General features: G+C 46.3%; 1 protein-coding gene across 1 annotated transcript in view; it reads right to left on the reverse strand.

Moving 5' to 3' along the window:
- The window catches only part of CFL2 (cofilin 2), a 193,391-nt gene extending 176,046 nt beyond the window's left edge, over positions 1–17,345 (reverse strand). Inside the window, exon 1 of the mRNA XM_069638455.1 lies at positions 16,912–17,345. Coding sequence (XP_069494556.1) covers positions 16,912–16,914 — 3 coding nt within the window. The 5' untranslated portion in view covers positions 16,915–17,345. The remainder of the gene's footprint in view (positions 1–16,911) is intronic.
- Positions 17,346–19,975: the final 2,630 nt, after the last annotated feature.

Raw genomic sequence — 19,975 nt, forward strand, 5'->3', positions numbered from 1 at the left:
TCTGCATCGCTGCAACAGGACAGAATCCAGCTGGACCACTCTTCTTCAAACCAGAGGTACTTTTTAGACTTGGGGTACTTACCTCAGTGTCTTTAGCTGTGCTATTCTCAGTTGAAACCTGCATTGGCTACTTTAGTTGGAGTTGATTCCAACTCTGCTTTTCACAAGTGTAACAGCTGGTGACCCTACAAGAGATTTCTACAAAACTCTCTAACTTTGTGCAAGACTTTTATTAACTAAGAAGTGCATCGGCTCCATAAACTGTGCTCCAATTGACTTTGGCTTGCCTGGCTCCCTGCAGACTCTTTTAGTCCACTGACTTTGATATTTCTGTCCCTCATAGGTGGTAACTGGTGTTAGACTGTTATTGCTGAGAAAGGCTTGTCTAGATCTCATTGAAAGATTAATTGTCCTCACTCATACTGAGAACCTGTTTTAACCCTTTTTCTTCTTTTAACCTTTCCTTTCTGCTACACCAGAATCTGCAAAGTATAACTCTTGATATATAAATGCTATTACTGTCCTTGTGAATGAAGTCACCTACGGGTGTAGGAAGTGTGTAAAAAGCATCTGTAAAGAGTATCAACTAACTCGTGCTATTGTGGAAAAGTATTTTAAAGTATATTTCATTGTTACATATCTTGCCCTTTTTAAAGAACGCGTATTTAAAAATTAATTTTAAATAAAGAATTAACTATTTATAACTGAAACCTTGAGTGTAAGTGTTATTTGGTTACATGTATTTTAGGATTGCAATTGTACAGTTCTACAGCTCACATTTACCCCTCTTGAGATAGGCCTGGCTACTCAGTCACACTACCAACTTGTGTAGTACAGGCCTTTACCAAAAGGTGGGTTACCTAATACAAAGCATATAAGTGTTGTGTAGTCTCACACAGTGTTACTACACCAATTCTTGCCTAACACTGGTGGCAGGTGGAGGGATAGGCATAGAGTGGTTACATTGACTATTTGCAGTACTTGTGCCAAGCTAAACCAGCTACCAGCCACTAAACCAGCCCTACTACCTGTCGGGGAGATATTTGTCCCTCAAGGTTGTTTAAGTACTGTTCACTCATTTTGGTTCCCTGGGTCACCAAGCTCATGAATCTATCCTTTGCTGAAGATTTGGTCCCCCAATTTTTAAAGGAGGTCTGGATTACGCCACTTCTAAAAGAAAAGCAGCCTTGATCTCTTTAAAGCAGGGAACTACTGCCCTATTACAAACGACCCCTTTCTGCTGAAAGTATTCGATCATGCAGCAACCTTACAGTTCCAGAGTTACATCGAAGAATATAACATTCTTGGCACTCACCAGTCTGGCTTTCGAGCCAGACATGGTACGTAGACAGCCCTTATAGATCTGAAATCCAAGCTCTCCCTTATAGTGGACAATGGGAACCCTGCCATGTTGATGCTGTTCGACCTCACTGCGGCCTTTGATCTTGTCATCCATTCAATTTTGGTCAAACGGCCATGGGAGGTGGCAGGCTGCTCGGAGGCGGCTACTCAGTTGATTTATTTATGTGTTTGTTTATTTATATTGTGCCACAGCCCGTAGGATTACCTCCTTTCTGGGACCCTGCAATGCCAGAGCTGCCGTGAGCAATGTCGCATCCATTCCTGAGGACATCACCTGTGGAGTACCACATGGGCTGTGTATCTCGTCAACTCTTTTTAATATTTACTTTCTTTCCTTCCTAACACTTCTTGACGACCTTGGTGTAGAATATGCAAACTACGCTGATGACACCCAGGTGATCTTGAACCTTTCAGGAGTCTATGCACAAGACATGAAAACTGTCAATAGGGTTTATGGGGCCATCCAGGTCTGGATGGCAACCAACGCATTAGTCTTGAATAAAGACAAGACAGAGCTCCTGATTGTTGCCAGAGGGCAGCAGCAAAAAAAGAATCGGTTGAATTTGAAAACTTTGACATAGCTGGATCCACCATCCCAGTTGCTAAGAGCGTCAAGAGCCTAGGGGTCACGATTGACGCTGAACTGTCCATGAAGCCCCACATAGCCCTCCTATGAGCATCCTGTGGCTACATTAATAAACATTTGAGTCACATTAAGCCTTTCGTGTCACCCGATAACATGGCCCTCCTTGCAACAGCACTTGTGAACTCACGCCTGGACTACTGTAACAGTCTCCTCCTGGGCACCTCCCAGGCTAACCTAGCAGCACTCCAGGTGACCCAAAACCGGGCTGTCTGGGCTATTAAACACCTAGCCAGACGTGAGCATATCACCCAAGCAAAGGGGGAGCTTCACTGGCTTCCGGTGAAACATCGGGTTACCCATAAGGTCCTGACACTCAGCCATAAATGCCTGAATTTTCAAGGCCCTGCATACCTCTGCAAATGCACTAAGGTATACCAGCCCGGTCGAGCACTCCGATCCGCTGACAAGATTAGCCTCCAGCAACCTAAATAGAAACTAAAAGGTTTTGGCGGCACCCATTTGACTTTCAGGCTCCACAGGCATGGAACACGCTCCCTCTTGACATAAGAAAGACAACTTCCCTCAAAGATTTCAAGAAAGAATCAAGACTTACCTTTTGAACATGACTTAATACAACTACTCTGACTATCCATTGCTTTTTCTTGGTCTGTCTTTTATGTGCGCCCTGAGACCTCCGGGTGAGTTTAGAAAAATTAAAATAAAAAAAGCTCCACACAAAATTAAGCAATTGTAACATGCCAAATATGGATAACTTTAATGAGGAAGCCCTGGTTGTCCTAACAGAAGAACAACTGACAGATATTTGTAAAACCAGGGGGTCTGACTCTGAAAGGAAAAAAAGTGAATTGATTGCAAGGTTGTTAAATCACCAATGTTTGGGTAGTAGGTCTGTAACCGCCTACTCAACCAAGTAACGTGGAAGATAATGACAAGGATGCTAGTCTAGAGTCAAGCTCCAATCTTCAAGAGGAGCCAGAGGAGGTAGAGGAGTCTCATGAAGAGAGATCCCCTCGGCCACAGCCTGCCGTGTAGCTCAGTCACTTCCCATTGGGACCCCACAAGGTCCAAACCGAATCCCAGAATATATTTCTCTTGAGAGACTAAGATTAGAGTTGGAATTCAAGAAAGTAAATGTCCAAGCTGAAGCCAAGCATGAAGAAGTGAAACTAAGAGAAGGAGAGATGAAACATGAAATGGATATTAGAAAGATGTCCCTTGATTCTGCTTGCCTTTCAGGGTCTTCTAGGTCTGCTAGTCCCAGGAGCCTCGCCTGCCTAAAGAAGCAGTGAGTATGTATGAACCTAAACTTGATGTGTTGCATATACATTTGAACACACCTATGGTCTTCAAGGAATAAGTAGGAATGGTTTAATTACATGGTGGCTACTGTCTAGGCCCCCCCGAACTGCTGTGATGCTGTGATGGAATTGGGCACCAGTCAGAGAAAGGATTATGAATCAGTAAAGCTGGCATTAATAGCCAGATTTGGGAATACTCCTTCCCAGTACCTTAAGAGGTTAGGACCTTCAGAAAGACTTATGGTACCCCTTGGGCTACCTGGGTATGTAGATCTTTGAAACACTTAGATGGTTGGGTTAAGGGGCACAGAGTACACACCTTTGAAGGAATGAGAAATCTTTTTTAGCTAAAAATCTATTTCTGATGCCTGCTCTGCTGAGCACTTGGCTGCCTCAAAAGAAATGGATCCCAAAAAGCTAGCACAGGCTTCTGACTTGTGGGTAGCTAACAGGGCCACTCACAAGGTCTCTGGGGGAACTCACGAGAAGGAAGAAGGGAAGCAGCACAAGAAAGAGGGTAGAGAGAATTCTAATCTAATCATCCAAAAGAGGGTCACAAACATAGCAAGGGTAAATTCCATGGGAAACCTGGTCGTTCTATTGAACCCTCTGGTGCCAAACCAGAGGGAGGTCAACAGAAACCCCCATTCCAGAGAACATTTGGGAAATGTTTTGTATGTGGGTCTGTAGATCATGTGAAAGGGGATCCCAGATGCAAGGGTAAAACCTTGAAGGGTCCACACTGTCTCCTTAGCCTTTATCCCTGAGGGAGAAGCACAAATGGCAAGTGCACACTTTCAACTACTGGCTGCAGACCCCATTGGAGTTCAAGCCAGTGTTTCTTTTGTGTGCCTGGGTCTGTGGGAACAACAGAATGTGAATGTGTATAACTCCATTCCAGATAACACCAAAGAATATTATAAGGACAGTGTTCTTGTAAATGGTCAGGAAACCCCTGCCATCAGAGACACTAGGGCAAGCATTACAGTGGTGGATTAACGTTTTCTCAAGCCCGGGGTGTAGCTAAGGCGCCCAAATGTCCCACTATACTTGCAGGAGGCCCTATACAAATGGTTCCTATTCTGCCAGCTCTCATAAAGTGTGATGATAGGACTGTTAGAATTCCTGTTAGTGTACAGAATGAAGTGCCAGGGAGAGTCCTGTTGGAAAATGATTTGCAAACTCTTGGAGTTGTATCTAGTACCCGCAGGCCTCCCAGCAAAAAGAAGCAGGAGCAAACAAGACTGGCCGAAGAAGCAACATTGAGAGACTCTCAGTTTGAGGTTGAGGAGATTTCCAATACCTCCAGTCCACAGGAAGGCCCCCCCTTCTATTTACAAGAAAAAGAAAGAGACAAAGGAGAAATCCAAGGTCTCTGGGGAAAAAGAAAGGTCTCAAACCTAAACCTGTTCATAGGACAAGGACATCCCAGAGAGGACCGTCCCAGGTCACCCCAATGACCCCTTCCCCAGATGAGGCTGAGTGGGAGGACCAACCAAACTCTGTGGAGACAGCTACTGGTGACACAAGGCTAGAGGAAAACCTTCCCTGTATTGGAGATCTGGATCTTAGAGACCATCCTGAGCTGCAGACTTTACTTGCAGAAGGTGGACCCTCTAGGGCAGCCTTCAAAAGACGACAAAGAGGGTGTCTCTCTATAGAAGGTCTGCGCCAGCAGACAGCTTCCCAGCTAGAAGGGCAAGAGCCAGGGAAGGATAGGTTTTACTAGGAGGATGGGCTCCTCTACAGTGAACCTACTGAATCTACACCAGGGGACTACAGGAGATGGAGGGTAGTGCCCCAGGAGGTGAAACAACAGTTCCTACAGTTAGCACATGAGATTCATTTGGCTGGTCACTTGAGTTTCAAGAGGACCAAAGAGAGACTATATCTTTCCTTCTATTGGCCCAAGATGGGGGCTGATGTAGATACATTCTGTAGGAGCTGCCACACTAGTCAGACGTTTGGCAAGAGTGGGTCCAAGAATGTGGAACCTTTAGTGCCCCTCCCGGTGGTGGAAGTGCCTTCTGAGGGGGTGGGGATTGACGTTGTTGGTCCCCTAGACTTTCCAACTTCCTCAGGCAACTGATTTATATTGGTTGTAGTAGATCATACTACCAGGTATCCTGAGGCCATAACTATGAGAACTGTTATTGCCCAAGCAATGGCTAAGGCCCTCCTTGGTATCTTTACCAGGGAAGGGTTTCCTAAACAAGTGATCTTTGACAGGGGATCACATTGTATGTCCCACTACATGCAGACCATGTGCAAGAACTGGGAAGTGATTTACACATTCTCAACAGCCTACCATCTCCAAACCAATGGATTGGTGGAGAGGTTTAACCATACTATAAAGAGAATGATAGGTGCTTTAGAGGCACCCCTTAGAAGAAAGTGGGACCATCTACTGCCATGTCTTCTCTTAGCTTATAGAGAAGGCCCTCAAGCAGGGGTTGGGTTCAGCCCCTTTGAACTTATCTATGGTCATACAGTCAAAGGCCTTTTGCCCTGATCAAAGAAGTGTTGGAGAGTGCTCCTTCCATACAGCCAGTGAGAGTCACTGACTATGTACTAGGCCTCATGGAGAGGATGGCACTGATGATGACAGAAGCTTCAGAAAACCTGAAAGCCGGTCAGGCTCTGGTCAAACATTGACATGAACAGAAGGCCAACATGGTGTATTTTACTCCAGACCAGCTTGTCTTGGTTATGGTACCTACAAGGCAGAGGGCCTTATAGGGCAAATGGATTGGACCCTTCAAGATTGTGGGCAAACTTGGAGAAGTCAATTATTTAGTGGATTTGGGTAACCCCAAGGAGGCCCCTAGGGTCTATTACATTAACTGTCTGAAGGCTTGTTTCCAGACCAGAACTAGGAGATTTGCTTCTAGCCTCTGATCAAGAGGAGGAGAAGAGTGAGCCTCTCCTTGATCATCTCTGGGGACAACCCTCAGATGAGACAATTGAACGAGCAATGCTCTCTTCAGATATAACTCTGCAACAGGAGGTGTGCAAAGCTCTGTTGAATCAGTTTGCCTCCCTGTTTTCACTGACACCAGGCTTGACCCATTGGGGCCAGCATGATATTCTCACTGGTGACAGTCTCCCTGTCAAAAGCAGGGGTTACAGAATGTCAGATCATGTCAGAACCCACATAATGGAAGAGGTCAAGAAGATGCTTGATCTTGGTGTTATTGAGCCATCTACCAGTCCATGGGCTAGTCCAGTTGTACTAGTGCCAAAAGCAGGAACCAAAGAGTTGAGATTCTGTGTGGACTATAGAGCTCTTAATGCAGTCACCACAACTGATGCCCATCCTTTACCCAGGACAGATGAGCTGGTGGACAAACTTGGTTCAGCCAAGTTCCTCAGTACATTTGACCTGACCCCAGGCTATTGGCAAATAGCTCTAACAGAACATGGCAAGGAGAAAACTGCATTTTCCACCGCAGGAGGCCTCTACTAGTTTAAGGTTATGCCTTTTGGACAAAAAATGCACCCGCTACATTTCAAAGGACAGTGAATCAAGTTCTGAATGGGTTAGAGGACATTTGCATGGCATACTTGGATGACAATGCCGGGTTCAGCCCCACTTGGGAAGAGCATCTTCGCCACCTAGGATATGTTTTGCAGGTTCTGGAACAGGCCCATCTGACCATTAAGGCTAGTAAATGTCAAATTGGTCAGAGTAAAGTGGTCTACCTTGGACATGAGGAAGTAGGAAGTGAAATAAGGCCATTGCCTAGCAAAGTACAAGCTGTACAAGACTGGGCCATCCCACCTACTCAGAGCCAAGTGAGAGCCTTCCTATGTCTCACTGGGTATTACAGGAACTTCATAGAGAACTATGGGACCATAGATTCTCTATTAAATGTGATCTCCTCACCCAAATTCCCCAAGAAGGTCAGGTGGAATGAGGAGTGCACTAGGGTTTTTGAAGGACTGAAGAAAGCCCTTTGTCAAGTTCCAGTCTTGAGAGCTCCTGACTACAACCAATCTTTAATTGTACAAACAGATGCTTCCAACACAGGGATAGGTGCAGTTTCGAGCCAACTGGATGAGAAAGGCAGGGAATACCCTATCTGCTTCATCAGTAGGAAACTTTTGGACCGTGAGACAAGGTGGGCAACTATCGAACGTGAATTTTTGCCATTGTGTGGTCTATGAGGAAGTTTAGGCCATTCCTGTATGGTTCTACTTTCATAATTCAGACAGACCACCACCCCTTGAGATGTTTAATGCATATGAAGGGGGAGAATCCAAAATTGTTAAGATTGTCAATCAGCCTCCAAGGGTTTGATTTTACCATAGAACATGGGTCAGGGTGTAATCACCAAAATGCTGATGGTCTCTCCAGAAAGTATGACCGAAAGGAATAGGAGATTCATCCAGGAGTGGATTAAATCCTCCTGTCCCTTAGTCTGTGGTGGGGGGGGGTGTTAGGGAGAATTCTAATTTCTGTGCTAATTCCCTTCAACCTTAGAGACCCCCAGCCCTTTTGCTGGACTTTAAGACTTTTTAATTTTAACCCTGGGGGGAGTGAGGCCTTTTTCTCACTCTCTCATGTGTTTTGATCTGATTTGGTTTATGTGTTTTCTCTGTTTTTGGGGTCTGACAAACTCCATAGGCATCTACTTTTTGTATGGTGACACACAGCACCTTCAGTGCAGTGTCACTGAGAAATAATTTAGGTTTAAATACCTTTTCTTGTGAGAACTACTGTTCCCAAGAATAGTAAAGTGAAATTGACTTTACTTACCTTTTCTCGTTGGTCCAGCACACACCATCTTTTGTGGAGTGCTGGAGGGTTACCTAGTAGCCCCTTATTCTGCATTCTCATGTAAAAAAGAATTATGGTACCCTGGCAACTTTTAATGGCTGGTGGCAGTGGTTTAATTTCCCTACCATTGTGCTTTTCTGCCGCAGGTGGAATCCTCGGCTGCAGTACAGCACCCATAGGTGACCATTTTGTCAAAATGGCCCCGGTCTTCTTTTTTTGCCATTTTCTGTTTGTGAGGTCTTTCTTGGCTTTTACTCAGCGCGCTGAGACAGGTTTGAGCCCTTTGTTCATTTTGCCTTTGGCGGGCTTCATTCCTGAAACCCGCCTCTGGCTCCAGTGTATCTGGAAAGGCAGGATGTCAGGGAGGTTCCCGAATCTCCCCTGTCCTTTGTCTCTAGGAAGGCCTGAATGAAACCAGTCCGGATTGGCTGGCTGTCCTTTTAGGACAGCCACCCTGCTGTGTAATTGACAGCCTAGGCTTGCATGAATGGGAGAAACCTGCTTAAAAAGGTAAGGGTTTTGTGACTAGAGTCAGAGTCAACCAGGGGGAGAAACACCTCATGAAGTACCCATGAAAGAAGCTTGCTGCAACCTCCTGGACCTTTGAATTGCCTGGTGAAGCCCTGCTGCTGTGCTGAAACTCCTTTTTCTGATCAACAAGAGAAGCTCCGGAAGGGATGACTTCTTCCCTTGGGTCAGTGGGACCAACTAACCCTGAGACGAACTCCACTTGGACTATCTTCCCTGATTGGCTGTACTTCTTCACTTCTGCAAGAACCGAGTGCCAGGGGTCGAGAAATCTGTAGTCAAGTGCAATGTCTGCAATCCGGCCAGAAGCTCCAGCAGTCTCCCAAGGACCCTCCAGAAGCAGGACGACTGCAGCTCGAGTCCCCTCACCAGAGTACAGGACTCTAAGGAGTGAAGGAAGCCCAACCAGTATCCGAAATCCGCAGTGGTGCTGTTTACCGCGCGCTGAAACTACAAAGTGCCACTGATCTGAAAAGAGCCTGTAGCTGCTGACGACCTCCAAATTGCTGCCGCAGGAATCCTCCAGACATCCTCTCTCTTGTCCCCTCGACTGAGGCTCAAGAACCCAGGATCTGCATTGCTGCAACAGGACATAATCCAACTGGACCACTCTTCTTCAAACCAGAGGTACTGGTTAGACGTGGGGTACTTACCTCAGTTTCTTTAGCTGTGCTCTTCTCAATTGAGACTTGCATTGGCTACTTTTGTTGGAGTTGATTCCAACTCTACTTTTCACAAGTGTAACAGCTTGTGACCCTACAAGTGATTTCTACAAAACTCTCTAACTTTGTGCAAGACTTTTATTAACTAAGAAGTGCCTCATCTCCATAGACTGTGCTCCAATTGACTTTGGCTGTCCTGGCTCCCTGCAGACTCTTCTAGCCCATTGACTTTGATATTTATGTCCCTCATAGGTGGTCACTGGTTTGAGACTGTTATTGCTGGGAAAAGCTTGTCTAGATCTCATTGGAAGATTAATTGTCCTCACCTATACTGAGAATCTGTTTTAACCTTTTTCCTTCCGTTAATGTTTCCTTTCTGCAACCTCAGAATTTGCAAAGTATAACTAGTGCGATATATAAATGCCATTATTGTCCTTGTGAATGAAGTTACCTCCAGGTGTAGGAAGTGTGAAAAAAGCATCTCTAAAGAATATCCACTAACTTGTGCTGATTCTGGAAAAGTATTTTAAAGTATATTTGATTGTTCCATATCTTGCCCTTTTTAAAGAACGCTTATTTAAAAATGTATGTTAAATAAATAAATAACTATTTATAACTGAATCCTTAGAGTGTAAAGGGGGGTTAGCTAATATCAAACAGATAAGTGTTGTGTAGTCTCCCACAGGGTTACTACATCAATTCCAACCTAACACACAAACCTTCTTTAGGGAGACCAGGATGTGGATGGGATTCGGGCTGCCACGCTCCTTCTTTAGGGAGATGTGAAGGGGATATGGATTGTCCCATATCATCCCAGGGTGATGGAGAAGTGGAAGGAATGTGGGTTTCCACAAGCCTTCTTTAGGGTCACCAGAATGCAGATTAGGGTGACCAGAATGCAGATGGAATGTGTGCTGCCAGATACCTTGTTTAGGGGGGCTTGAATGGAATGTGGGTTGACACATAACATCCCCTGGGGAAACGGTGAAGTGAAAGGAATGTGGGCTTCCACGTATCTTCTTATCTTCTTCAGGGAGATGTGGGTAGATGAATGTGAACTTCCACACAGCTTCTTTAAGGGTGTGTAGATGGAATGGGAACTGCCACATTCCTTTGTTAGGGGGAAGTGGGTGGAATGGCAGCTATCACACAAGCTTCTTTAGGGGTGTGTGGGTGGAATGTGAGTTCCTTCTTTGTGGCGATGAGGATCTGGATAAAAAGTGGGATGCCACATACATTCTTAGGAATGTCACACAGTACACTGAGGCAAAGGTAGACATGTACCTTCTTTACAGTGTCAGTGGATAGGTAGCAAACAGAGACTGGCACATGCATTCTTTAGGGTGTATGTGGGCCTGGGAGGGAGAGGCTTGGGCTTCCACACACCTTTTCTAAGGTAGTACAAACAGAGGGGATATGGCAGAGGCCTCGGGTTACACGGAGGGGGTGAAATGCCTCTTACCCTCTTCAGTAGTACTGAGAGATGGGATGGAGAAGGACACTGGTTTCCGCACACAATGTCCAAATCTCAACCTGTGAAAGATTTTTGCATGGGACAAAATAAGCTGAGTGCAATGAGTCATGGTTCAACTTTCCATAATCTTCCTAGAAATAGTCACAATTTCATGCAACTTTAGGATTATTTGAAAATGGCTGGGCAGTGAATGGGTGCCCACTTGTACGAAACATATGTATATGCAATTTCCTAGCTTTTGGAACCAGCTTCGAAAGGGTGAACATGGAATGTTGTTAATATTTATGGTTTTTGGTCTCTTTTGTCTAAAGTTTTATCTCAAAGCAAACGTCTCCATTCCATTGCAATCACACCGGACTCCAGCACTTCTATTCCTCTTCTCCTTGGGTGCCCACTGCATTCACCTTTGTGCACAGTTCACTCTGGGCTCGGTCACGTCTGACAGCTGGCTGAGTAACCCCAGATTTATTTTCTGGGGTCTGACAGGATAACAGACAAACAAGCCTCCATGCTTACAGGGCACGCTGGAGCACAACTCAAGTCCATTGTGCAACAATTTACTGACTAACTTCAGCATTCCTTTAAAGTCCTATAAACTCCCTATACAACGTATACGCTTGCACTCGGGTGCTTTATGTGTTAGCCGTTTTCCTCATCAGCTTTATCCTTTGATCACTCTCCATTGACACTACAGGCACGGAAAGGATCACAATCTCCACTGCCTCCTTCCATCTCCTCTTTCACCTTCCCAAATCATTCATGTTTCTTTAACTCTGCTGCCCCATAATCCTCCCTCTCCTGCAGACTAGGGACTGATTACCCCTCACCCCTTACATGAATGTATTCCTCTGCCTATCCAGTTCCCACCTGACACGCTCCCCTACTTTTCTTCAGCTAGAAACCTTGGTGTCATCTATGTCCTTCTCACACCATCTCTACTTTCATCTCCAAAACTTGAACAGCAGCTCGCCTCAACGTCCTAAATATTAGGAAAATAAGGCACCTCCTTCCTTTCAACACTGCTAAGCATCTCTTAAACACTCTGGTCTTCTCTAAACTGGACTACTGTGCCAGCATCCTCTTTGGTCTCCCCAAATATGCATTCTGTCCTCTCGACAATGTAATTTAACCAGGGCTCTCTTTGAACTCCCTAATTTCAAACCTACTTCCTCGTACCGTCACCAGGCTGGACGGCTGATGATGCAAAACAGGACCAGATTTAAATGTCTTCTCCTGGTTCACAAATCTTTCCATGGTAAAACATCACTGTATCTATCCTCCTCTATCCAACTCTACAAGCCTTCTCATAATCTCTGCTCTGCCTCAACTTCCCTTGTGGATCCTCACCCTCGCTGTGCTTCCTCTCGCTTATGCTCTTTCTCTCGGCCTGCTCCACTTGCACTGAATTCTCTTCCCCCAGACTTCCGAGAAACAGTCCACATGGATTTGGTTAAAACCGAACTAAAAGCTTGCCTCTGAGTTACCCTCTTAACCTACCTCTCATCTGCCTGCAAGCTAACATGTTTCCCTCGCCTCTAACCAGCCCCAGTCCCCCACTTCCTCTGCCTCCACTCTAGCACTTCACCCATCATGGTCACATCCCAAGTACAGCTGGCCGTACTGTCTACCTGCCCTTTGTACATTGTTGGATGTCCTTAATCTATGTATGTCCACTTATGTATTGTCCCCAGTTACTGTTCCATTTACTCCCCTTCACAACCTGGTCAGAATGTCCCTCAAACTTACCCCATTGTAAGAAGCGCACGCTTCTCATCAAATCTGATTTCTTATCTATTGTACGTTCTTTTGTGATCAAAACAGCATTGCTCCTCTTATATATAAATAAATAAAAAATATCAATATGAGATATTTGACGGGCTCCATGGAACACTGAGATGCTTCAGAGAGCCACTAAGGAAATGCATGGGGTAAAAGGCAGGGGATGGGAGGGGGGAATTCTATTACAGTACGACCACTGGCTGCCTTCCTGAGGGTGCTGAAGCCACAGAAGTGCTATGCCAAGAATGACTAGGGCCTGGAGCCTGCTAGGGAGAACACAATTTAGACAGTCACTTCACCAGCATCCTCAAGAGTAGTGGGGGGTTCCATTAATTGTAATCCATGAGAATTGGAGGTTCGTGATTTTGGGTGAACCAAACATGAACATTTTGGTTTTGCTCTGACTGAGACTGAGGCCACTAAGAGCCATTCAGTCATGGATTTGTTGGAGGAATCCTGTTCTTGTACTGTGGGGCTTCTTGTTCTTACCAGGCCACATCTGCACTTGTGTGTCACTTTCAACAATTGAAACTGTGTATTGAATGTGTATATGTATTGAATGGACATGATGAAAACCAAAGTCCTTGTGGGACTACACGGGCTTGGTGGTAGGGTCCTTACTGGAGGTAGTTCATAGATATGAGGGACTATCTGTCTTTCAGGAAGGGGACAGCCTGGTCAATGCTAGCCTTCAGATTTCCATGGTGTGGCCAAGATGGTACAGGAGGGTTTTGCGGTTGACTGTGCTGAAAGCGAGTACAGATCTAGTAGAATCAATGCAACTGGTTGATTGTAATCCAACGCCTTGAGACTCTCCTCTCTGAGGTTGGGGTGAGTGGATGTAGTCCTTCTAGAAAGTCTGAACCCAGATTGATCATTGTGGAAGAGAGCGTGTGTCTCGCTTTTCTAATGGAGTTGGCCTGCTGCCATTCATTCAAGGATGTTTCCCTCTACAGGAAGGTTATTAGGCAGCAGTTATTTGTGTTTGTTTTTGCTGGAGGGGAGTCACCCTGGCCTTTTATGCTGAGGCTAATCCTGATGCAAAGGAGGCATTGGCTAGAGCTCAGGTGGGTTCTTTCATGAACATTGATGGGCCTGGGTTGATCTAAAGGGATGAAGTCTTCATCTTTGTTGTCACTTCTGTTACATGATTTGACATTGACGGGGCAACGGGTGAGGAGGATGTGCTGCGTATGTCAGTAGTTGCAGTATGTGGAGAAGTGGGATATGTGGTTAGTGAAAGCTTGCTTTGGATATTTTATTTTTGATTTTGCTGCTGAAGTTGGACTCTAGATCTTCCACCAGTTTGGGTGTGGGACGTAAGGAGTTTTGTGTTAGGGCGGGACAGGTCAGCTCATTGTAAATCTTGAACATTTGAGCCAAAGGGTTGTTTGTCTCATGAGTGGAGGTGAGGCTCCCTTGTGTATGGATTGTAAAAGCTATTTTGTATGTTCCAGAGTATACCTAAATGTATTCCTGTTCTTTTAAGGTTGGATTTGTTGGAGGCTTTAGTGCCATATTTATTCTTTGCAAGATTTCTGGGTGCCAGCGCATCTAGGGCTTTCCCAATTTCCTGGTGTAAGACTAAGTATTGCTTCTATGTTCAGAAATGCTTTGTTCGATACGTGGGGTAGCTTGAATAGCTTGGCAAAAGCTGTCCAAAATACTCTGGCTGGTGCTTTGTGCCAGGAGCAGGGATTTGGGTTGCTAACGGTTTGCCCACAAGGGTTTTTGGGGAGGGAAGCTTAGCTTGCTGGTGATCAGGTGGTTGTCCATCCAGAAATCCTTGAAGAAGGAGAAATCAGTAATTTGTATGTCTAGTGAAAACATTGTATCTTATGGATTTGCAAGATTATTTGTCTGGCCGATGACCAATTGAGAGAGGCCTAGGTTGATGTTATGGGATGCTTCTGGCCTTGTGCAGATGAGATATGACCAAGTAGTTTGGGCTGGATTGCCCCTTTTGGGGTGGCACCTGATTTGCATACAGTCTTTGCTCTTTTGTAACGGCTTGGCAGGCGTAGAACAATGGTCTGGAGGATTGCCCAGAGCAATGCTAGAGGTTTAGATTAATTCTAAACGTTCCATCCATCACCTTTTTGTTTCGCTGTAGTCACCCTGAGTGGGACGGGTATGGCCAGATGTGGGTCCCATACCTGCTGTGCCCAGAGACCGAAGATACACTTCCCTGATGAAGCCCAACGAGGCCAAAACATGTTTGGGTATGCTTGGGATCTTGTGCAGAAGGGATGTGACCAAGCAGTTTACAGGGACGGCCCCCTTCAGGGTGGGACCAAGCCTGATTTGCATATGGTCTTTCCCCCTTTGTAATAGCTTGACAGCCGAAGAACGATTTGTATCGAGGATTGCCCAGAGCAATGCCAGAGGTTAAAATTAATTCTAAACCTTCCAGCCTCAACTTTTTTGTTTTGCTCATGTTGTGATCCAGCCACTCTTTAGAGGCTTTGTTAGAGTGGTCATATCTGCTACAGTTTGCTGCAGGAACTTTGTGGAGCTGTTAGCAGGTTAAGCAATTCTTCAAGGAACTGAGTGCCATGTGCAGGGGCATACATCTGCAGTATGCTGATTGTCAAGTTGGTATATACAATGACCTTCATGAGTAAGTATTCAAAAGAATTGTAGGAATGTGGGGCCCTTTCTGAGCATTTGAAAGTTGCATGCAATGCTGATGTGAGTATTCGAGGATATCAAGTATGTTTGAAAAAATGTAATTACCTGATCTAGCACTAGCTAAATGGGATGTATTTCTTACTCTTTGGTGGAGGGTGGGTATCTTGTGCTTGTCTTCCCTGCTAATGGAATGAAATTGTCTTTACTGGATGGTTGCATGTTTAGAGACCTGTATGAGCAGGTTGGAGGTTTGTTGCTCGGGCTTGGTGGTTTCTGGAGAGATGTAGATGTCTGATTTGGAGGCAGTGGGTTCATGTAGAAAGGGGTGGGTATGGGCCTCGGTGGATGTGTTCTCGTTAAAGTGCTGGTGATAAGTGGTCCAAGGTGCACAGGTTTGGTGATTAGGCTCTCAGTGTTTACCAAAGAATGGCTATATTGGATGCAGACTGAGAGGAACAAAAGAAAGGTAGTATTCCCCAAAAGGAAGGGTATAGGCATTAATATGCACAAACTCTACAGTGGACAACAAAGATAACCAGTTCCCTTGCTGGCTGAAGTAACATCAAAGATACTGTTCCAGGGTTTGGTTCAACCTTTCTGTCTGTCCAGTTGTATTTGGATGGTGGCTAGTAGTATATTCCTTTGGCCAAAAGTATATGCCTTTTTATTTTCAGCGATTGCCTAATGCTATCTAAAAATCTAGCTGTGAAATGCATGTTCCAATCTGTAGTAGTGGTCGCCGTCACCGATCATGGTTGGATGGGGTAGGACTTCCCATTCTCCGATATGTCCAAGTGTGTGAAACATGTCTACATGATGATGATAGTTGGTGTAGGGTATGGGGGAACCATCAGTGATGTACTTGTTTTAGAATGATGGGGCAGGGCTGCCACATTCTTTAAGATTAGTAGATGGGGTTTTGAGGGACCATTTTTAGATGGCACGATGGGTGGGGAGTAAGCTGCCAGTTAAGCACTCACTTCAGACCAGACTTCAGGGCAACCCTGTACTTTGTGAGTCTTATACTGGGCAGCCAAACAACTCTTCGCCTTTCCTCAGTCGATAAAATGCGTATCACTAAACTAAGTAAAACGTATTATTACATTGCTTAGAAGGGGTGGAATCCGACATGAAGCGCTATTTAAAAACATGAAATTATTAATTAAATGGCAGAGGCCCCATGGATACAGAGGCTGCTGCATTCCTTTTTTAGAAGCACAGGGAACTATTGAGAGCGAAGTAAACCGCCATATTATCTAAAATGACAGCTGCCGTTGGGGAGGCATAGACTATCATAACCCTGTTTGAGGGGTCATGGGTCGTGTGACTACCACTCACCATCTTTATGACGTGGGATGGTGCGGGGCTGAAACGTCACGAGGGTACCTTGGTGACACAAGGGTGCCTTGGGGTACGGGGTGGCCACATACCATCCCTATGGTGACACGGGACGTCTAGTAGTGAAAGGCAGACATGGAAACCTCGTGCGGCGTGGTGTGGAAAGCTGCCACACACCTTCTCGCTGTGATATGGGGTTGGGGGGGAGGGTCATAACCTATCCTCAACCCTTGAGGAAAGGGAGTCACGTGGTTACAGAAGCCGGGTCCCCACGTGTGGCATCATTGGTCGGACTGGAGAGAGAAATCCCCTCCCAGTCCTTCTACAGAGAGGCGCAGCACCCCAAACTCGAGCATGGAGACCATTACCCGCGTTGATAGAAAGTAAGAGTCTCTCCCCCAACCACTTAAAGCCCCAGACACCCCAGCACGGCACTCGCGTGGCTCTCCTACCATAGCGAAGGCTGGGTGGGGGCGGCTGCCCGCTTTGGGAGATTTCTGGTCGCTCGGTTCGCTCCTGTTGCCTCCGGTCGCGCTGAATCCGGTCCTGCTGGCTCTGGGTCCGCTAAGTCCGGTCCTGCTGGCTCTGGGTCCGCAGAGTCCGGTCTTGCTGGGTCGATGTGTGAGTTGGGTCCAGTGTAGTTCCCCGAGAGCTTAAGCCCTTGGAGCCCAGCAGAGAAAAGACCAGAAGAGTCGGAAAGAGAGAGGAAGGCAGGAGGAGGGGGAGAAGAGAGTGACAGGGACAGCGGTGGAGGGGGAGAGAGGGGAGGGCCAAGAGTTCTGGGGGAGGGGAGGGAGAGCAGGGGCTAGAGAAAGGAGGGAGAGGAGGGCGGCCAGGGGGAGAAAGGCAGGGTGATCAGTGAGAAGCGGGCAGGGGCAAGAAAGAGAAGGGGTCTGCAGGGGTGCGGAAGGGGCTGGGGGCTGGGTCCCGCCCCGAGTCAGGGGCTGCGCACATCGGAGGGGGCGGGGTGTGCCCAGCTGGAACTGCGCTCACTTCGCACACCTGCTGCTCCTGCCAAGAAGGGGGCACCGGCAAGAGGAGCCCATATGGGGTCATGGGTGGCCACATCGAACACACCCAGAGCGCATCAGAGAAGGAAAGAGGAGGGAGCAGGTAGACAAGAGAGAACCGAGAGACACCCGAATGAAGGAGAGGACAAGCTGGGGAAGAAAGAGACACGAAAGAGGCAGGGGAAAGAGAGAGAGCTATGCGAGCAAGAATAGAGAAAGACTTGCAGAATATAAAGACAAAGGTGACACAGTGCTTGCTCTTTTTATAACACTTCGCGCCCTTACTATGGCAACGAGGCGCTGTGCGATGTCCAGCTGTGCAGCGCTGCGGGACTTTCCAGTAGACCTCTGTCCCAACTTTGCTTTCCAAATTTAAATACCACGAGTTAAGTAAATGCTGCTCGACGAGGGCCACGTTTAAGCTAAGGGTCCTGACAAAACTGGTTACGACGGGGGCCCCTGGAAACAGAAGAGAGGTGAGCAGAGAGAGAAGAAAGAACGTGGATGAATGAAGGAAGAAGACAGAATACAGACAGAAGCAGGTTCCATGGATGGAGAGATGAGCTGGAGACAGAAGGCAGGACACCCGATGAATGGGAGCAAGTTCATAAATAAAAACAAGCATTTGCAATGCCAACAGTTTGGGCTTTTGTGTAAGCATGGGAAAGGCACTTGCCAGGCACTTCCGTAGTGGTATTAACTGGCCATTGATGGCAGCAGGTGCAAAATGGTGCGAGCACCTGGGCATCTAATAGCAGTGCCTGGCAAAAGCCTAATACATATTCACCTGCCAAAACTGTTGGCTCCGCCAGTGCTTGTTTTTAACTGGATTTCAGTGAAGGGCACGCAGAGTGCTTATAAATGAGTGGCTGAAGGCAGACCCGGTGAAGACATTTTTAGTACACTACTAGCATGTTTACAATTCCAATTAAGTCATTAACTCTCAGAAGACTGATTGGAAAAAAAAAAAGTGTCAGGCACTTTGAGTGGAAAGTTTGATGGTAAGGCGTGATTACAACGAGCACAAAGAGTTCCCAGGAGGAGGCAGGAACGGTGTGGGAATGGCCACAGGGATGAGCATGGCCATGGGCAGTCAGTGGATGGGCAAATAACCAAACAGCACCTAGAAGCTGTGTTTCCCTCCTCATATGCCATTTCTTCCTAGCTGTACTCTAATGCAATAGTTTTGGCTTATAGGTGATGCTAAAGGGCCACCTAATAGCCCAAACTAAAGAAGGGCTGCAGGGAGAGACAGGGAAAAGTGAGAGACAAATAGGTAAGCGGGAGCAATGGAAGAGAGAGAAAGGGAGAGCACAGGGAGGAATGGAATGGAGACAGGCAGAAGTAAGAGAGAGGACAGAGCCGGGAGATTAAATGAGAACATGGTGGCAGAAGGGAGAGCCAGAGACATACACGTAAGAAGATTAACTGGGAGAAATAGGTTTGAGGGAGAGGGATACACAAGGAAAGACAAACGATGGAGAGAATGGAGACGGGCCATATGCAGGGTGAAGGTGACAGAAGGCAAAGTAAGAAACTGCAAAGGAGTCAAAGAGAAAGTCCTGACCTGTACGGCCCTCTAGTTCCCTGGAATGTATTACAGTCCAACTGCAGGCTCTGGAGACAAAGCGGATACTTGTAGTGCGCAATTTAACATGAGAATTCGGGCTATCCTGTTTACACCCACTGCATTCTGTAAGGGTGGAGTGTGTTAGAATGGATTCCTAAACTCTGGCCTGATGGACGGATGTTTAGGAGGCCACCCTTGTTAGTGAAACAGGGGGCACTTCTGGGGAGATAGCCAGATCAATTCCGGTAGCTTGGAGAGCAGTCAAGGCTAAATCTTAGGAGGAGTGGGGGTAATCAGGGGTCTCCAATGAGTACACACAGTGAAACACCAAGAAATACCATTAGACAGAAGTATACAAAACATATATTATTTATTAGGCTCAAGAATCAACACCATGAATAATGAAAAGCAATAGCAAAATACCACGCAAGCAACACACTATGTAAAATATATGCAATCCCTGGAGTTAATGCGATTAAGTTACGTTGAATGGAGATTTGTGCTTAATGTTCGATGTACGTGTAAAAGCGCTTGGTTGTGCGTTAGTCACAAATGACCTTTTTAGGAAGCTGGCAAAGTTAGGGACAGAATTCATACGCATAGGGAGAATCCTTGTGGTTCTCTCTTTGGCTTGGGTAGACTCTGCTTCCTGAAGTCCTACGAAAATTGGGAATAGCTTTGTTCATCGCAGCAGATTCCCTCTTGACTCTTGAAACCCATTTTCACCCTTCAGAATTCTGTCCCCAACTTTGCCAGCTTCCTAAAACGGTACTTTGTGACAACAGTACTCACTGTTTTTAGCTCAGTTTCGGTACAAACTTGGCAGGTGTGGAAGGGGTCATCAGAGGTTTGATTTCCCACCTGTGGTTCGGCTTCAAAGTACACTGGTGCTGCAGGTGTAGATGAAGGTCCGGTATACAGCAGGAGCTGTAACTC

This window comes from Ambystoma mexicanum, chromosome 14, assembly GCF_040938575.1.
Source record: "Ambystoma mexicanum isolate Mex_15411 chromosome 14, UKY_AmexF1_1, whole genome shotgun sequence".
Taxonomy (NCBI): Eukaryota; Metazoa; Chordata; class Amphibia; order Caudata; family Ambystomatidae; genus Ambystoma; species Ambystoma mexicanum.